Genomic DNA, 15,984 nt, shown 5'->3' on the forward strand with positions numbered 1-15,984 from the left:
TCGGAGCCAATTGGCATGCTTGTACTATGACTCCATAATAAAGTAATTACACAGTTTGATTTTTTAAAGCATATAAAAACCCAAAATTGCCTTCTTCTTAAATATATGGGAAAACATTAAAAAAATAAAATAAAACCCTCATCTTTGAAGTTTTAAAGATGGGATTGGGAAAACTATATTCTGGATTTTTATGTGAGGAATTATACACTAGAGGGATAAGTTCTTGAGGTGAGGGGCTGTCACCCTTGAAAAAGACATATAGAGACCAAGGCTTACTTGGCTTCCAGGGCCAGTGCAATGATGCCCGCGGCCATGGGGGCTGAGGCTGACGTCCCAGTGTGGTTGTCCGTGCAACGCTGTCTCAGATCTGTGGTGATCTAGAAGTCAGAAGAAGTGAAAAGTTTAGATCTCTGGAGTCAAAGTGAGTCGCATGTAGGTAGAAAGAAATTCATCCATAAAAGTGGAATGGAAGGGTTGTTGAGGGATTTGTCTTAAATTCCTTGTTCGTGTGCTCCAGTGGTTTTTTTCCACTCAGAGAAAATCACCTTTGAGACGGGAAGCATCTGGAAATTGGACTCCACTTCTGTTAAAATCAGGGTTGGGGGCAGGGTGAGGCAACTGAAATTTTAAAAAACATATAATTGTACTGAAGTTTATCATATATACATGCACATACATAAACAGTAAGTGTATAGTAAAAGTTGTGAACTTATAAAACAAACAGGTATATCACATATAGGGCTCCCATACATCACCGCAACACCAACACCTTGCATTGTTGTGAAACATTTGTTACAACCTATGAAAGAGCATCATCAAAATATTACTATAAACTATAGCCCACACCTTACATTTGGTGTATTCTTCCCCCAACCCACTTGAATACTAATACCCTGTATTAGTATTTTTTATTGTTACAGTTCATGAAAGAACGTTCTCATATTTGCTCTGTTAACCACAGTCTTTATTTCACCACTGGATTCCCTGTGTTATACATTTTCATGCTTTGTACAGTTCATTCAAAGTGTACACTCTCATTTTCATCCCAGAGTTGTGCTGTCATCACCTCACTTAATTTTAGAATGTTTTCATTCTCCAAAAACAGTTCAAAACATAAGGGTCAAGCAAGTGACTCCTTAAATTCTGCTCCTTTGGAACTTATGTGCTTCAATTAATCCTGAATAAAACCAAGTTTTTTCATTTTCCCAAAATTTCTTTAATAACCAAAGTTGTTGAATTAATAACCAAACACTGAACTAGAGATAAGCACATAGTCTTTGTCCTCTCAGAATTGTTACCTTGGAAAAGTCACTAGTTTCAAGTAAAATGTATGCTCTGCCTTAGAAAGAACCTTTAATGGTACACCTGTTTCAGGAATTCTTATTGCTTGAATGAATCAAAGCTTCCTTAACAGTTCACACAGATACTACAACAACATTGAATCCAGTGATCCAAAATTATAGCATTAAGTCAATGCTGGTACCATTACTGAAGGAGATTAGCCTTTTTTTTTTTGGTCAAATGTGAGAACCAGATAATTTTTTTCCCTCTCCTGACTTGAATCCAGCTCACTTAAGCTGTGGCTGAATAACATTTTATGATCCAGCAAGGGCAGTGTTTCTCAACCTTTCTTCCATTATTATCCCACCATGAAGAAAAAAATAAATTTTCCCTAACAAGAGAAATTAAGCACTATGGGATAAGATTTTGTAAACCATTGTAATATCGATTATTCTGACGTGTTCCTCCACTGGCTTGCAACGGCCCCCCCCCCCCCCGCCATCCCTCCCCAAGAATCCTTTCATACTCATTGAAAATGCACAAGGGTTACTGGTGTGTGAGATGAGTTACTGACTTCATTCCAATTTTGGAAGAAATCAGCCAACCTTCTTGGGCAGCAAGACAAGTATATTGTCTATAGATAGGAGAACTGAGGCGAGAGGTCAGCAGAAAGGTAAAAGGGGAGAGGCAGCTGAAAATGAACCATCATTCTCAGATGCTTCCCTCAAGGAGTATGAAAATTTAGTTGACTTTGATTTAGAAAAAAATTTCCACAGGAAAAAAGTGCTGCATTACTAAGAGATGGGCCTTTTCTAGAAATTTCTTCATCTAAGTGGACTCTTTAATTACATTATGGACCTAGATTGACACCCTGGCCATTTAGTTTCATGAGACCCCAGGTTCTCACTGTCTTTTCTTTACTCTTTTTGATTCCTCTCTTGTTACCAGATTATCTGTACCAGGTAGGTATAGGTATTAAAAGGAGAATGGAAGAATGAATCAAAATATGTAGAAGCATGGAGATGACAGAGCAGTGGGTGGTGTAGCAGATGAATATTGCACTGTTTTTTTTTCCTGCATAACTGGCTGCTGTGTGTCTTAGGACTGCTGTGTAATAAAGTACCACAAACTGGGAGGCTAAAACAGAAATGTCTGTCCTCACAGTTCTGGAGGCCAGAAGTCAGAAATCAGAAACCTGTAGGGGAGAATCCTTCTATATGTCTTCCAGCTTCTGTATTTGCTGGCCATCCTTAACATTCCTTGGTTTGTAGCTACATCATTCCACTCTCTGCCTCTGTCTTCACATGGCTATCTTCTCCCTGGGTCTCCATCTTCACATGGTGTTCTCTCTAATACCTGCCTGCCCATGTCCAAATTCCCCTCTCATAAGGATCCAAGTGGATCAGGACCCATTCTAATCGAGATTGGCCTCATTTTAATCACACCTCCAAAGACCCGATTTCCAAATAAAGTCATGTTGATGGGACCACAGTTAGGATTTGAACTTATCTTTTTGAGGAATACAATTCCACCCTTAACAGTTTACAAGAGCCAGGGCAGAGCATGTCTGACAAGCAGGTAAGATTGTTTCCTAATTAACAGACTCTGGTATTCATCTATTGAACATCCCCATTTGATGCTTTCAAGGCATCTGTGAAAAAGAGTTCTACCCAGTTCTAGATTACAATTCTTTCTGGAATTTCAATTGTTGACTTTAAAAATGTGTTTCTGCCTCTTTTGAAATTATGGGTTAACGTGCAGCCTTGTTTTCCAAAGCAATGGTCCCCAAGTCAATTCACGAACACAACAGAAGCAACTTGTTTCTAGGTCTCCAAACATGCTGTTGAGAAATGGCCTTGCCTGCATTCTTCCTGTTTTACCTCACTCTCATGGCCACATTCCTTTGTTCAATTTTTTTTTCCTCAATAAATTGTGCCTGGATTCAAGACATTTCATGTTTTCCCACTTGACACTCTTTGCTTCCTTCTTCAACTGCACCAGACACTTTCAATGCACAGAAACCAATCCAGAATTAATACTAGAAGTGTGTGTAGCATTTTTGCTTATAATAAATAACTACCTCTAGCCAATCTCAAATGTGAGCAATGATAGTTTTACAATGTTGGGTTTGTAACAGGGGAAGGTATGTGTGTGTATATATTATGTGTATATACACATAATATATGCTTAAGTAAAAAGGTACTCCATGCTTTTATATATAAAAACTATTAAAGTATTAAATACTTTTAATATAGCTTGTGAAATTCTAAATCACCACTGTGCTTTCATTATTTTTCAACAATTTTAACTAAATGAAACTTGAAAGTGGTGAGGAGCAGTGGAGGGGCATGTAGGGCAGGAAGGTGGTAGACAGGGTAAAAGTTTAAAGGAATGAGAAGAAAAGAAACAAAACCTTCCTTACTCCTTTCTACTTCTGCTTTAAGTGGAAATTCCAGCTGGGTCATTTCAAGAGGAAGTTTACTGTCTGTGGTGGAGATATTTAGGTGTAAATTACTGGAAAGATCTAAGGCAGGGTTTTCATCATTTGAAGAAGCAACAGTATTAGCAAATTTTTATGTCTATCTTTAGAAAGGAAAGGCAAAGACCACCAAGGAGCCTGCAATCTTGAAGAAAAATGATGTTCCAAAAACTGGAACCACATGGGGTAATGTCATTAATCACAACACATGCATACAAGATCTGACAATGTAATTTAAAAGAAAGTTGCAGTCAATGGTCAGCCCACTCCACAGGGCAGGGAGTCCAGAGAGTCTATATGCAAAACCGGAATAGTAAAGCACTTTAACTTTGCAGTCTATTTTCAAGAATGTCTCAGAATATGGTCTCAATCCTGGTATCACATATTGCATGTTCCAAATTCTCTCCAGTCATTACCAAAATCAGAAACAGAATTTTTCTCCAACAAACTTCTCAGATCGCTCAAGAAAATATCATTGGTGTCCATCAGAGGGAAGGAAACAAGAGATGACACCAGGTCCCAAGCCAGATCAAAGCTGTCGTGATCAGCAAATTAGATTTTCAGCTTCTCTCACGATCAATAGCAGATGGTTTTTGGATTCTACAAAGTTAGGGATGTCATCTTTATTTGGTAAGAATGGGATGGTATTGCTCAGGTCTAGTCAGGCTTCATCTGAGAAGAATCATCACTTTTTCTCATCCTAAGATCTTATTTCCTAATATTTCACATTTTATTATTTGATCTGATTGGACCTGTTTTTTTGCCAATTGGTATAATTCTCGAAGAAATTTTAGTTCAGACTCAAGTTTGCCACAAGTGACAAGCCTTTATGGCAAACCCATAGTTAAGTCTCTCTCCCTGGTACCATGAGATCTGTTTTATTTTGAAGGTGCCATATTGTCTCAGATCTGTTAAAAGAGCAACTGCACAGATATTTTTAAAACATGAAAAGATTCTACTGTCTGTTAGGTTGAATTTGTTTCTGGTGTTGATTTGGATTAGAAATGTGCCAAGAAAGCTGTTTCAGATACAGCTATGGGAGATAAGGGTAGAAATTAAATCCTAAATGTAGCAATAAATAAAATAGAAGAAGCTGGTTTATGAAGCACAGCAATATAAAAGAGAGCTGAGGATCAATTAATGCTTTTCATGTCCACAGCAATCACAAAAACTGCTTCAAAATTAAATGACTGACAAGTCCATACAAAAATCCCACTCCTGTGTTGCCAACACAATCTATGAATGCAAAGTACAAATGGAAGGTTTTGCTTACGAAAGTAAGGTGGTTAGCATTAACAAAGGATCTTATCTTATATCACTTTTGCAGCTCCATAATGTTCAGCTCAGCACACCAGTATTTACTTGCTAAATTGAACTGCTAAAGTCAAGCTCCTTTATACTCATTTTGCATGCTTTAAATTCTCTCACCTATAAGGAAACACTTCAAGGTCATTTCTTTTATGACTACTCAAACAAAACTCACATAAACATACGAGCAAGCTACAAAAATTATGTTTATATGTAAAGTCAATTCTCATCATTTGCGATAGTTTTGTTTTAAAGTTGTTGTGAACACTAAATCATTATATGTAAGAGAAATACAGAGGAGTCTCTGGTCACAACATTTTCATAAACTAATTAATAACCTATTTCACGTGTGTTTCTGTGTTTCTTATTTCAATTAATTAACATTGAAATCATGGTCAATATGAGTTGCATAAACAAAGCTTATTTAAAACACATATGTTCTCTATAAGGCACACTGCAGCCTTCTTGAGCTTAGGAATGCTAGACAGCACTTCAGCACTACACTTGAGGGCAATTTTAAACAGTGAAATCATCCATGAAAAGCACAAAAATGTAACAAATGTGGCATTAAATATACCACAAAAAAGACACCTGTTTACAGTATAAGAGCTGAATTAAGAAGGCAAAGCACCTGCTTGTTGGGCCTCAGCTGGGAACATGTATGTCAGGTGACTTACATTTTTTGCTGCTCCGTGCATGTGCACTAATGACCAGGAAAGTGTCATGACTATTGTTTTGGAGTCACAAATACATCTTAGTGAGTAGGTAAATTTGCAAATACAGAATCTACAAAGAATGAGGATCAATTGTATGTTTACATACAATCCAGGGATGTATACCTATTACTATCACAACTACTGTTGCTACCACTAACCTCACTCCTCCTCAAACTACCACCATGAGCAACTTGCAGTGAATGAAGCAATGTGTAACCAGTGTGTGTGCATTTACATTTAAAATTACATTTAAATCCAGAGACACTCTGCAAGGAAAATATCATATTATTATTATTTACTACCTAAGGAAACGGAGGCTCAGCGAGGCTAAGTTTCCCAAGGATGCTCAGCTACTATAGGGCTAGTACAGGTGCAGATATTAAATTCTGAAATGGTAGCAAAAGAAAAAGCCGAATTATAGACTAAAGTCATGCATGAGAGCAAAGGCAGCAGAGCTAGACTGCTGCGACCAAATGGCAGAAATGGCCTTGGGATACAGCCCAAGTCAGTAAGTGGGTACAGTTATTCTTCTTCACGTCAAAATTAAAATCAGAACTTTTCAGGAACAAATTTTCCTTTGCTCTTTTTAACATTCTTAAGAGAATATTAAAACTCTCGAACAAACTAAACACATCTGGATTTGCTAGTCTTCTACTCATGAAAAATAATGATATTTTCCAAATCAAAGGGAGAAGCAGAGAGATGCTAGGGAGTCTAATACAAATGGTGACTGCCTTTGAAAAATGAATGGGGTGGGTGGGAGAAGGGAGCAGGCTGTTTCTGTAGAGGGAGACGTGGAGCTGCTTAGGATCATTAAACAATAAAGTAATTCTTCCATGTGGAATTGGTAGTTTGGGCCAACCCTGAGATACTCAAGGCAGCAACTCTGTTTATGAACACAGATAAATAAAATGACATCAGGAGAGACCTGAGCAGAGCATATATTCTCTAAATCTTGGCTCACAAAACTGTCCCAGGAGGAATATGATGGCCCCCATATTCCAAGTCACCAAGACAAATTACTAGAGAAAAAAGTCAAAGGCTGACTTAGTCCCAAAAGAAGGAGATAATTTAACGAAGGGAGTGACTGGTGAGATAGGGGAGCTTTAGCTATAAAATAGACCTTGGGAGAAATTTCAGGAGGGAGTGAGGGGTTATGGACCTTTGCTTCTATGCTCTTTGACACCAAGAAAGGTTGTATGTACAGCTTTATCTGCACCAGGATTCCTGCTGGTAATTTTCTATGCTAAATATCCTGGAGCAAACACTTTGCCTTTCACCAACCGACCAGGAGAAGTTGTTTCTCTTAAAGAAAGAGAGCACCACCCTGTCTTCATGTGGCTATATGAGCAGCATGTGAAGCTTCCATCCTTCCAGAAACTGAGAGTCATTCATGCACAAATATTTATTAATTTCAAGCTCTGGGAAGGAGCAAAACAAAGTATCCATTCTCTAGAAGTTCCCATTCTTGCAGGGAAAATAGACAATAAATAAAGAAACACAAAATAACTTTTAAAATAGTTATAGATACTAGAAAGAAAATTAGACAGGATAAAGGGTTAGAGTGGTGGAGGGAGCATTGCTATTTTAGGGGTGGTGATCAAGAAAATCCTTTTGGAAGCAACATTTGAGAAGAGACACAAATGAAGTGATACCTGGCAGAAGAGTGTTCTCAACAGGAGGCATAACCAAGAGACGTGTAGAGTGAGGGAGGGACAGGGATAGGAAAGGAGCCAAGAAGGGTTGGCGCGAGATCACAGGCCATGATAGGCTGTGGTACGATGGCGGATTCCTCTCATCCCCTAGGAGTTCATGAAAATAAGATATTTAAGAAAAAATTTCCCATTCTCTTCTCTGTGATTTAGATCTTTACAAAAGCTGAGAGGAAGATTTTTCACATATGAGAAAGTCCTGGTTTGAATGGCACACAATAGGCACAGTCCCTGGGAGCTCAGCACTAGCACTGAGCTGCGGGAACTAGCAACTCATATTTGCAGAGAGCTTTAGTTTTTTATAAGAGGAAGGATTGTTAAAGGTGGTTAATGGAAAGGGAAAATAGCATGAAATTCAAAATAGTGAAAATAGTGAAAAATAATGGATACCTATATATAGTTAAAAAATCTTTTCAAATCACTGTGTAAAGAACACAAAATAGGTAAGAAATATCCACTCTTCCATACAACATCATATTGAATGTCAGCTAGTGTAAGAGAACCCCTAACACACTGATTACAAGATGGGCTTGGGGGGGGGGGTCATTCTCTCTTTGGCTGAAATCCAGGCAATCACTTATTAACTGTGTGCTGTGTTGTTTATTGGTTTGTTTTGTTTTTAATTTTTCAAGACCTAGTTTTCTCATTTGTAAAGTGGGGACAATATCTGACACTCTTATTGAGGGTTTTGTGGATACAAGGAGATGATGCATGCCAAGTGTATAGCACAGTGCAGGCACATATTAGAAGAAATGCTATAATTATATTATGTAAATATAATAACTATAATTAGATTACATGTGAAACACAAACTCAAATGCAAACAACAGTACATATAAAAATGTGTGGTTCCATAGATAGCTTTATAACAACCTCTCATTTCAACTGATTTCTATTTAGCTTATAGAAGAGCTTCTTATTGTAGTAATCTTGATATTTTGGATGCTTCATTTGCTGTAATAAGATACCAGGCCATCACTATCCGAGTCTACTAAAGCATGAATGCAATATCAAGGCCTGCAATCGTGCCAATAGTATCGGCAGGAAACCAAGGGACTGAGACCTGGCTATGTTTTGAAATCCAGGGCAAAGTTTTTCTGCTTGTATACCATGAAATGGCATTCTGTCCAAGACATGTAGAATATATTTAACAAAAGTGCTTTTCTAGAAGCAGAGAAAACTACCCTCTCTCCTTAGAGCCTGAGCATGTGCCTTGGTTTAAACCACAAAGGTGCTCTGTGAATGAAGAGTGACACTTGTGCTTTTCTGGAGAAGCTGTAAATGACAAAAGGAAATGAACAGCCCAGGGAAGAGCCCCAGTACAAAGGAAGACACTAGCATTCCTGTAACACTCAATCACACATACCACTGACAGGATGTGGGCATCTCCAAGGGACCACAGGCGACTAGGTTCAAAGCCTGGTGAAGAAAAGGTCCCAGATGCAACCTACGATTATCTGTCATTCTGACATCTGAAAGGAAGAGGGGACAGATGGACCGTAAAAGGCTGGTGGAGTTGCCACAACACTCATGTTCAAAATGTTAACCTGTTCATGACAAAAGTGCCTTTTTTATATGGGATGGTAGAAAAGAGAGCAGTATTTTATAGACTGGAAAAAGAAAGGTGCAACAAGCACTTCTGTTAACAACAGCTAGAAAAAAAGACCAGCCTAGCTTCCCAGGAGCCAGTGCAGAAACCGGTCCTGACTGAAGTCATGATGGTGCCAGTCCCTTACTCAGCTGCTCACGTGTGCCAGGTGCTGAGCAAGTGCGTCAAGCACAGTATCTTGTTATCTTCCTCAAAATCTGGGAGGTCGCTGCTGGTATTGCCTCTGTTTCACAGCTGAGGAAACCAAGACTCCCTGAGGGTCGCTTAGCCAAGGAGAAGTCTGACTGGCAATGCCTGTGATTTCAATTAGCTAACCAAGTGTCCTCCTCAGTTGGGGCTAATTTGGAGATGCATGCAAAATAAGAACTGAAAAGAGAAAAATTATGAATAAATTGCTGTTAGGAAAACAGAAAAAAGGGGTTAAACAAAAGCTAGAAAAAGTAAAGATTAATTACTTAAAGTGAATCAGCAAAAGTCTGATATCAGAAGCAGCAGACAGGAAAAAGTGAAGTATATGATCTGGCTATGGAAAGTTAACGTAATTAGGTCAAAGTGTCCATTTTACCCCTCAACCCTTATCTCTGACCCCAATCAAACTATCCATTCATGAGAAAATTGCGAATGGCTAAGTGGCCTGGGGGCTACAGCAGGTGTCACACAACCGCAGCAGAAGTCTAGGGAGTAGACCTCCCAGTAGTGACTCTGAGGTCCCTCTCTCCAGCTGTGTGCTGCCATCCCAGACCCAGGCAACTCTTTCTTTTTCTTTGGTAGTTTTACTCACTGAGACTCTTAAGATTCTGCTGGAAAAGTTATTTATGGAAGGGGACAATACCCTTCCCATCTAACAATGTGCTCTGCATAGAACTGGAAAAGTTTGCAAAATAAGTAGGGATGACAGAAACTGTACGATTACCATTTTTTTTAAAGAAGAGGAAGCTGAGGTTAAGTGACAATAAAAGATGTCCTGAAGACATCATATCCAATCAGGAGTACCCACCCAGGTTACCTCCAAGGCCAGTGAGTTTTCCAATGGTCTGTTACCAGAGGGGCTGTTTCTTCTGTGGGAGCCTCCTCCCCCGTGTCCTTCATTCTGGCTGTTACAGAAATCTTTGTCGTCACCTGCATAGCTGGGTCTGCCCTTCCTGGGAACAGAACACAGCCTCCTCACAGCATTCCCCATGGGGAAATCATAGAATAGATAGGCATATTTATGTGGAAGCAACAGAGTGTGTGCCTTTAAGTTGCCTTCTAGGATTCAGACTTGAGAAGTATGAAGAAGAGAACTCATCTTATTCCAGAGTTTTCAGCAGGATTTTCATGCTACAGAACTGATGGATGCCATTCAGTATTAGTGGGCCATAACTATAAATTAGAGACAGGTCTTCATGTTTAAAAGCAAGGAGAACATTCCTAGATTGTAAAGTTTCTACCATGAAAGTAAAATATCACTGGGGCATCATTTTCCTGCTAAGAAAGCCATGAAACTTCAAAATTTGCTCAACTCTGTATTTTCTCCTTTTTCAGTTTATTTTATGTGGGGGGAATTAAGCTTACTGATGAACAATGGAGGTACTTAAAGGCTGACATGTGCATATTTTTAAACCCAGTTATTGTGGAGGAATTAGGGAAAGAAGGAGGAAGATGGGACAATTTTATGGGTAGGAAGTTTTCACTTCAATCAACTTACAAAAATATAACTAAAAAAGGTATTAAAAAGTGGCTGAGAAATCAAACATAAAAATGATACAACTAGGAGTCAAGAGGAATGGAAGGGATGTAGATTAGAATTGCACGAATGAAGGCGGTTGTGTCCTGCCCCCTAAATTTCTACCATCGAGGAAAAGTCAGATGTGGCCCCAGCAGAGTGAGAACTGAAACTGCTAGACCCAAGAACAGGGTCTCAGCTAAATGCAAAAAAGTGGCAGGTACAGCAGCTTAGCTTCACTTTAGAAAGGCAAATCCTATGACAGTTCACAAAACAATACCCAGGCAAAGAGTAAAGTGCAAAGGTATTTGGAATGGAGTTTGCACACTGCAACACAGTGCTGCACACCCAGAAAATCAAACCTCTTTGAACACTACTAAGTCAGGTACTGTGCTGAGCGTTTTTCATTTATTTCCTCATAGTTTTGTAATCATACCATGAATTACAAGTATTAAATACCCTCAATTTACAAGGAAGGACATTAAGACAAAAATGATTAAGCGATTTGCTCAATATTACCCTTTAGCGAATAGTTCGGCAGGGAAAGGAACCTATAGAGAGCTGAAGTGTCCCCAAACTCACTTCCACCTGAAACACAGAATGTGACGTTATTTGGAAATAGGGTGTCTCTGGCAGATGTAATTAAGGCAAGGATCAAGATGAAATTATATCGGAGGAGGGTGGCCCCAAATCCAATGAGAGTGTCCTAAGAAACTGAAAAGGACATAGAGACAGAGAAGAAGGCCATGTAAAAAAATGGAGGCAGATGGGAAGTGGATTTGACTCAACTGACAGAGTGTCCGCCTACCATATGGGGGGTACAGGGTTCAAACCCAGGGCCTCCTGACCTGTGTAGTGAGTGGGCCCACATGCAGTGCACACAAGCAGTGCTGTGCCACGCAGGGGTGTCCCCCGCGTCCAAGGAGTGCGCCCTGCAAGGAGAGCCGCCCCATGCCAGAAAAGTGCAGCCTGCCCAGGAGTGGCACCACACACATGGAGAGTTGATGCAGCAAGATGATGCAACAAAAACAGACATAGATTCCTGGTGCCACTGACAAGAATCCAAGCGGACACAGAAGAACACATAGTGAATGGATACAGACAGCAGACAACGGGGGGGAGGGGAAGGGGGAGGGAGAGAAATAAATAAAATAATAAATCTTAAAGAAAAAAAAGACTTTAACAGAAATCAAAAAAAAAAAAAAAAGCTATGGCAGAAACTTAAAAAATAAAATAATACAAAAATAAATAAATAAATGGAGGCAGAGATTGGGTTGGCATGATGCTGCCCCAGGCCAGGGAATGACTGCGGCCATCACGAACTAGACACCACCAGGAGGAGTCTCCTCTAGAGCCTTCAGTGAGAGCATGACCCTGCCAGCACCTTGATTTTGGACTTCTAGCCTCTGGGGTGGTGAGGGAATAAATCCCTGTGGGTTTTTTTTTTGAATATTTTTTTTCTTCTTTATTTTCTTTTAAATGTTTCATTAAAAAAATATGAGGTCCCCATATACCCCCCACCCCTCCCACACCACCCCTCCCACATCAACAAACTCTTCCATCATTGTGGTACATCCACTGCACCCGGCAAATACATTCTGGAGAACTGTTGCAGCACATGGACAGTGGTCCACATTGTAGTCCACACTCTCCCCCAGTCCACCCAGTGGGCCATGACAGGACACACAACGTCCAGCATCCTCCCTGCAGCACCACCTAGGACAATACCAAATCCTGAAAATGCCCCCACACCATATCTCTTCTTCCCTCTCCCGACCATCAGCAGCCACCGTGGCCACCCTCTCCACATCACTACTACGAATTTCTTCCCTTACTAATCACAGTAGTTCCCCAGCAGAACACCAGTTAGTCCACTCCAATCCATACTCTATTCCTCCGTCTTGAGGACCTGGGATGGCTATGTCCAGTCCCCCTCTACATCAAGAGGGGGTTTAGCTTCCATATGCATGATGGATGCAATTCTCCTGCTTGCAGCTGCAGGCACTCTTGGCTCCCTGGTGTGGTTTTAAGCCACCCAGTATATGGTAATTTGTTATAGCATCCCAAGGAAACCAATACAGAAACGATGCAGGCAGGTTCTGCAACCCAAGTGTGTAATCATTTTGCTGTTTGCCTAGAGAGCAGGACAGGCTCGTAAGTAAGAGATCAAATGGGACTTGCGGATTCTTCTGCCAAACTTTGTGCCATTGTATTAGAAAAGCACCTTTAGTATATGCTTAATTCGTGTCAAATAAATATAGCTGAAATGGAATAATTCAGAGTTTCCCTGTCATAACTTTTGCTTTTTACACTGGATTAGCAGTACTGAGAGGCCAAAGCACTGAAGCTAATGTTAAACAGCAGCACAGTGGACAGAGTGCAAGTGGGACTGGGGGAAAGGAGTTGGCCCTAGACTAGTCAGGTTATAGTCTCTCCTCTACTCACAATGTATACTTGGATCCATAGTTTTGTCTTCAATAAAAATGAAGCTTGATCATGCCTAAGGCCACACTCAATGCAGGGATGTAATTACATGGCCAAGCATCTCAATGAATTGATTTAAATAATGAAATGTGTTAAGCATTGACAATGAGGTGTACAGTGGATCAGCTCAGCAACCACTTTCTATTCTCACTCATTACTTGTGTTTTCCTTAAGTCTTTCTAAATCAAAGATAAATAAATAAATCACGACAGACATGCAGATGTCACGTACTATTTTCTTGTCATAGGACTCTCCACTGCTGTAGGTGGTGGCCAGCGTGGATGAGCACTCCTCCAGGTACCAGGGTTTCTTTCCGCTCTCGGCAGTGCTGCTGATGGAGATGGTGTAGATGCTGTTGGTGTAGCCATCACAGGAGCAGTGGTCTTTGCTCCTTCCACCATTCCCCGATGCCCAGACGAAAACAGAACCAAGGCCTCTCCGCCCCTGTTCACAAACAGGAAAAGTTAAACCATGAAAACAAGGAATGCAACAGACCCTAGATGAAGAAGAGAAGATCAAAATCGACAGGGCAAAAGCAAATATTTGTAGGAAGAATCTAAAGCTATTTCACTAAGATGATAAATTTAAGAGGCTCTGGGTATTTAGGGAAGTTGCGGAACCAAAATAATCGCTTACACATCATCTTCACAGAAGCAACAAACACCAATGAAGATGACATTAACGGCTAACATTTAGTAGGTACCTGCCAACCAGGTACTAAGCACATTCTAAATGCTTTATATGAATCCGACTGAATTCTTTCAACAACCTGTGAGTTTGGAACAATTTTTATGAGGTATAATTGTTAAGTCACTTTGCTAAGGTGTCATAGCTACTAAGTGGTGGGGCAAAACTTGAACAGTCAGACTCCTGAATTGGACTATCATTAGTTGTCATCATCATAGTCATACACTATTGCTTTATATCTTGACATCCATCATGATTAGGGGCTCCTTTGCACCCTCATTTTATTCATGAGGAACATGTGGTGTAGAGATATTAATATTATGAATCTAGTCTGACAACACGCAATCAGTGAGAGGTAAAAGCAGGTACAAATCACTTGGTTCCTTCTAGAGCCATGCCTCCCCTATGCATGGAAGGGACAATGTTAACGGTTGCTGCTAGAAACAAGAGGATTTCAAGATCAAATATGTTTGGGAAACCCTAACTTAAGCAAAATTAAAGATGCTCCTTTATTGCAGAACTTCAAGGAGCCTTTAATAAGTGAATATTCATTGCAAAATTCTAAGAGGGAGACACAGTCTAATGTACTTCCAAATATATTTGATAAAGTAATCTGTCTAAACATGAATGGCTTCTTCAACCAGACCCATTATCTTTTTCTTACAATTCTAGGAAAGGTAGTCACATTCTTTATGCCAAAACCTGGTAGCTAAAGAAAGGATAACAGAAGACTTTCCTAAGGCCATAAATTAATTAAGGAGCAGAAATGAAGCAGAACACAGATGTACTGAAGCAAATGGACTATTTAAGATGAGGTCTTCAGGAGAAAACAGAGAAATAAACCAAAGGGGAGAGTATTGCTGGGAATATAGTTGGATCCTTGAGAAACTCTATAGTTTCAGACCTGCAAGTCATGTTGTAGGGCATCTAGGCCAATTCCACCATTTGGAAGTGAGGACAATGTCACACAGCTAGTGATGGCTGAGTCTTTTTCCTTTTAGGCCCTAATTTCTATGGACCCATGTGTGTGGGGGGAAAGAATTTGGGATACTGTCTTGAAATTTCTATAAAAAGAGCCAAGGAGAGAGATATTATAAAGAATCTGGAGTGTCTATGATAAGTTCTCCCTGACTTCAAATCCTCAAGGAACAAAATATTTATGACATGATTTGACTGGCCTGAATATAGATTTTTTTTGTCCTTCAAAGTGAGAAAAAAAAAAAAAAAAAGCAATATGATTTCATAGGAATGGGTAAAATTCATGAAGAAATAGGGGAGGAAGTTCCGGGTTGCTACTGCTACTAGACAACTGTGCCTGGTTTAGCAGCCCTCAATTCCCCATCAAAGTATTCAAGAAACATGGGGAAGGATGCAAAATCTCCAAACCATTATAAGCTAAGGATCTTGGGTCAGTTCTTTGTCCGTCTCTAGGAAGAATTACTCCTTACTCGGATGTGGGTAGCCAGATCAAGAAACTCGGGAGACCAACTCACATCGAGACCTCAGAGCTAGAGCATCATGGCCAGAAAAGAAGGAAGAAGAAGGTTTCTAATCAACACCATCGTCAGATATGGAGAGACTGTGCAGCAGGCAAAAAGTACAGTCACAATGGAGTCTTACTTGACAAGTCAACACAACACATGACAGAATGCAAAAACCCACCTGGCTTATAAGGCTCCTTAACAGATGACAAATGAAAAATCAAAACCAATTAAAAAAAAAGTGCTATGATCAATCACATTTATATAGCTATGTAAAAAGATATTTGTGTGTAAATGTATAAAAAAGTCAACTGAAAGATATTTAAAACAAATAGATCTTTAAAAAATTTAATAGAAAATACTCAGAAAGTACCTTTGTGTTCATGATACAGATAAAAATATAGAATACGTATTATGGTCCCAGTTTAGGAAAAAAGTATGTGGGCCTGTATGTAAACAAGTTAATATGCATAGTCAAAAGCCTAGCTACCAGAAAGTGACAATGTAAGAGAAGCTGTCCTT

The 15,984-nt window shown here is 39.7% G+C and overlaps 1 protein-coding gene across 6 annotated transcripts in view; it reads right to left on the reverse strand.

Annotated features, from left to right (window-relative positions):
- The window catches only part of PCSK5 (proprotein convertase subtilisin/kexin type 5), a 434,041-nt gene that overhangs the window by 230,728 nt on the left and 187,329 nt on the right, over positions 1 to 15,984 (reverse strand). For all 6 annotated transcript variants that reach the window (XM_058301654.2, XM_071216671.1, XM_058301655.2 and 3 more), the window contains exons 8-9: positions 13,526 to 13,738; positions 277 to 377 (exon numbers count right to left, since the gene is read on the reverse strand). In XM_058301654.2, the coding sequence (XP_058157637.1) occupies positions 277 to 377; positions 13,526 to 13,738 (314 nt within the window). The remainder of the gene's footprint in view (positions 1 to 276; positions 378 to 13,525; positions 13,739 to 15,984) is intronic.

The sequence above is a fragment of the Dasypus novemcinctus genome, chromosome 8 (genome assembly GCF_030445035.2).
Source record: "Dasypus novemcinctus isolate mDasNov1 chromosome 8, mDasNov1.1.hap2, whole genome shotgun sequence".
In the NCBI taxonomy this organism is placed as follows: domain Eukaryota; kingdom Metazoa; phylum Chordata; class Mammalia; order Cingulata; family Dasypodidae; genus Dasypus; species Dasypus novemcinctus.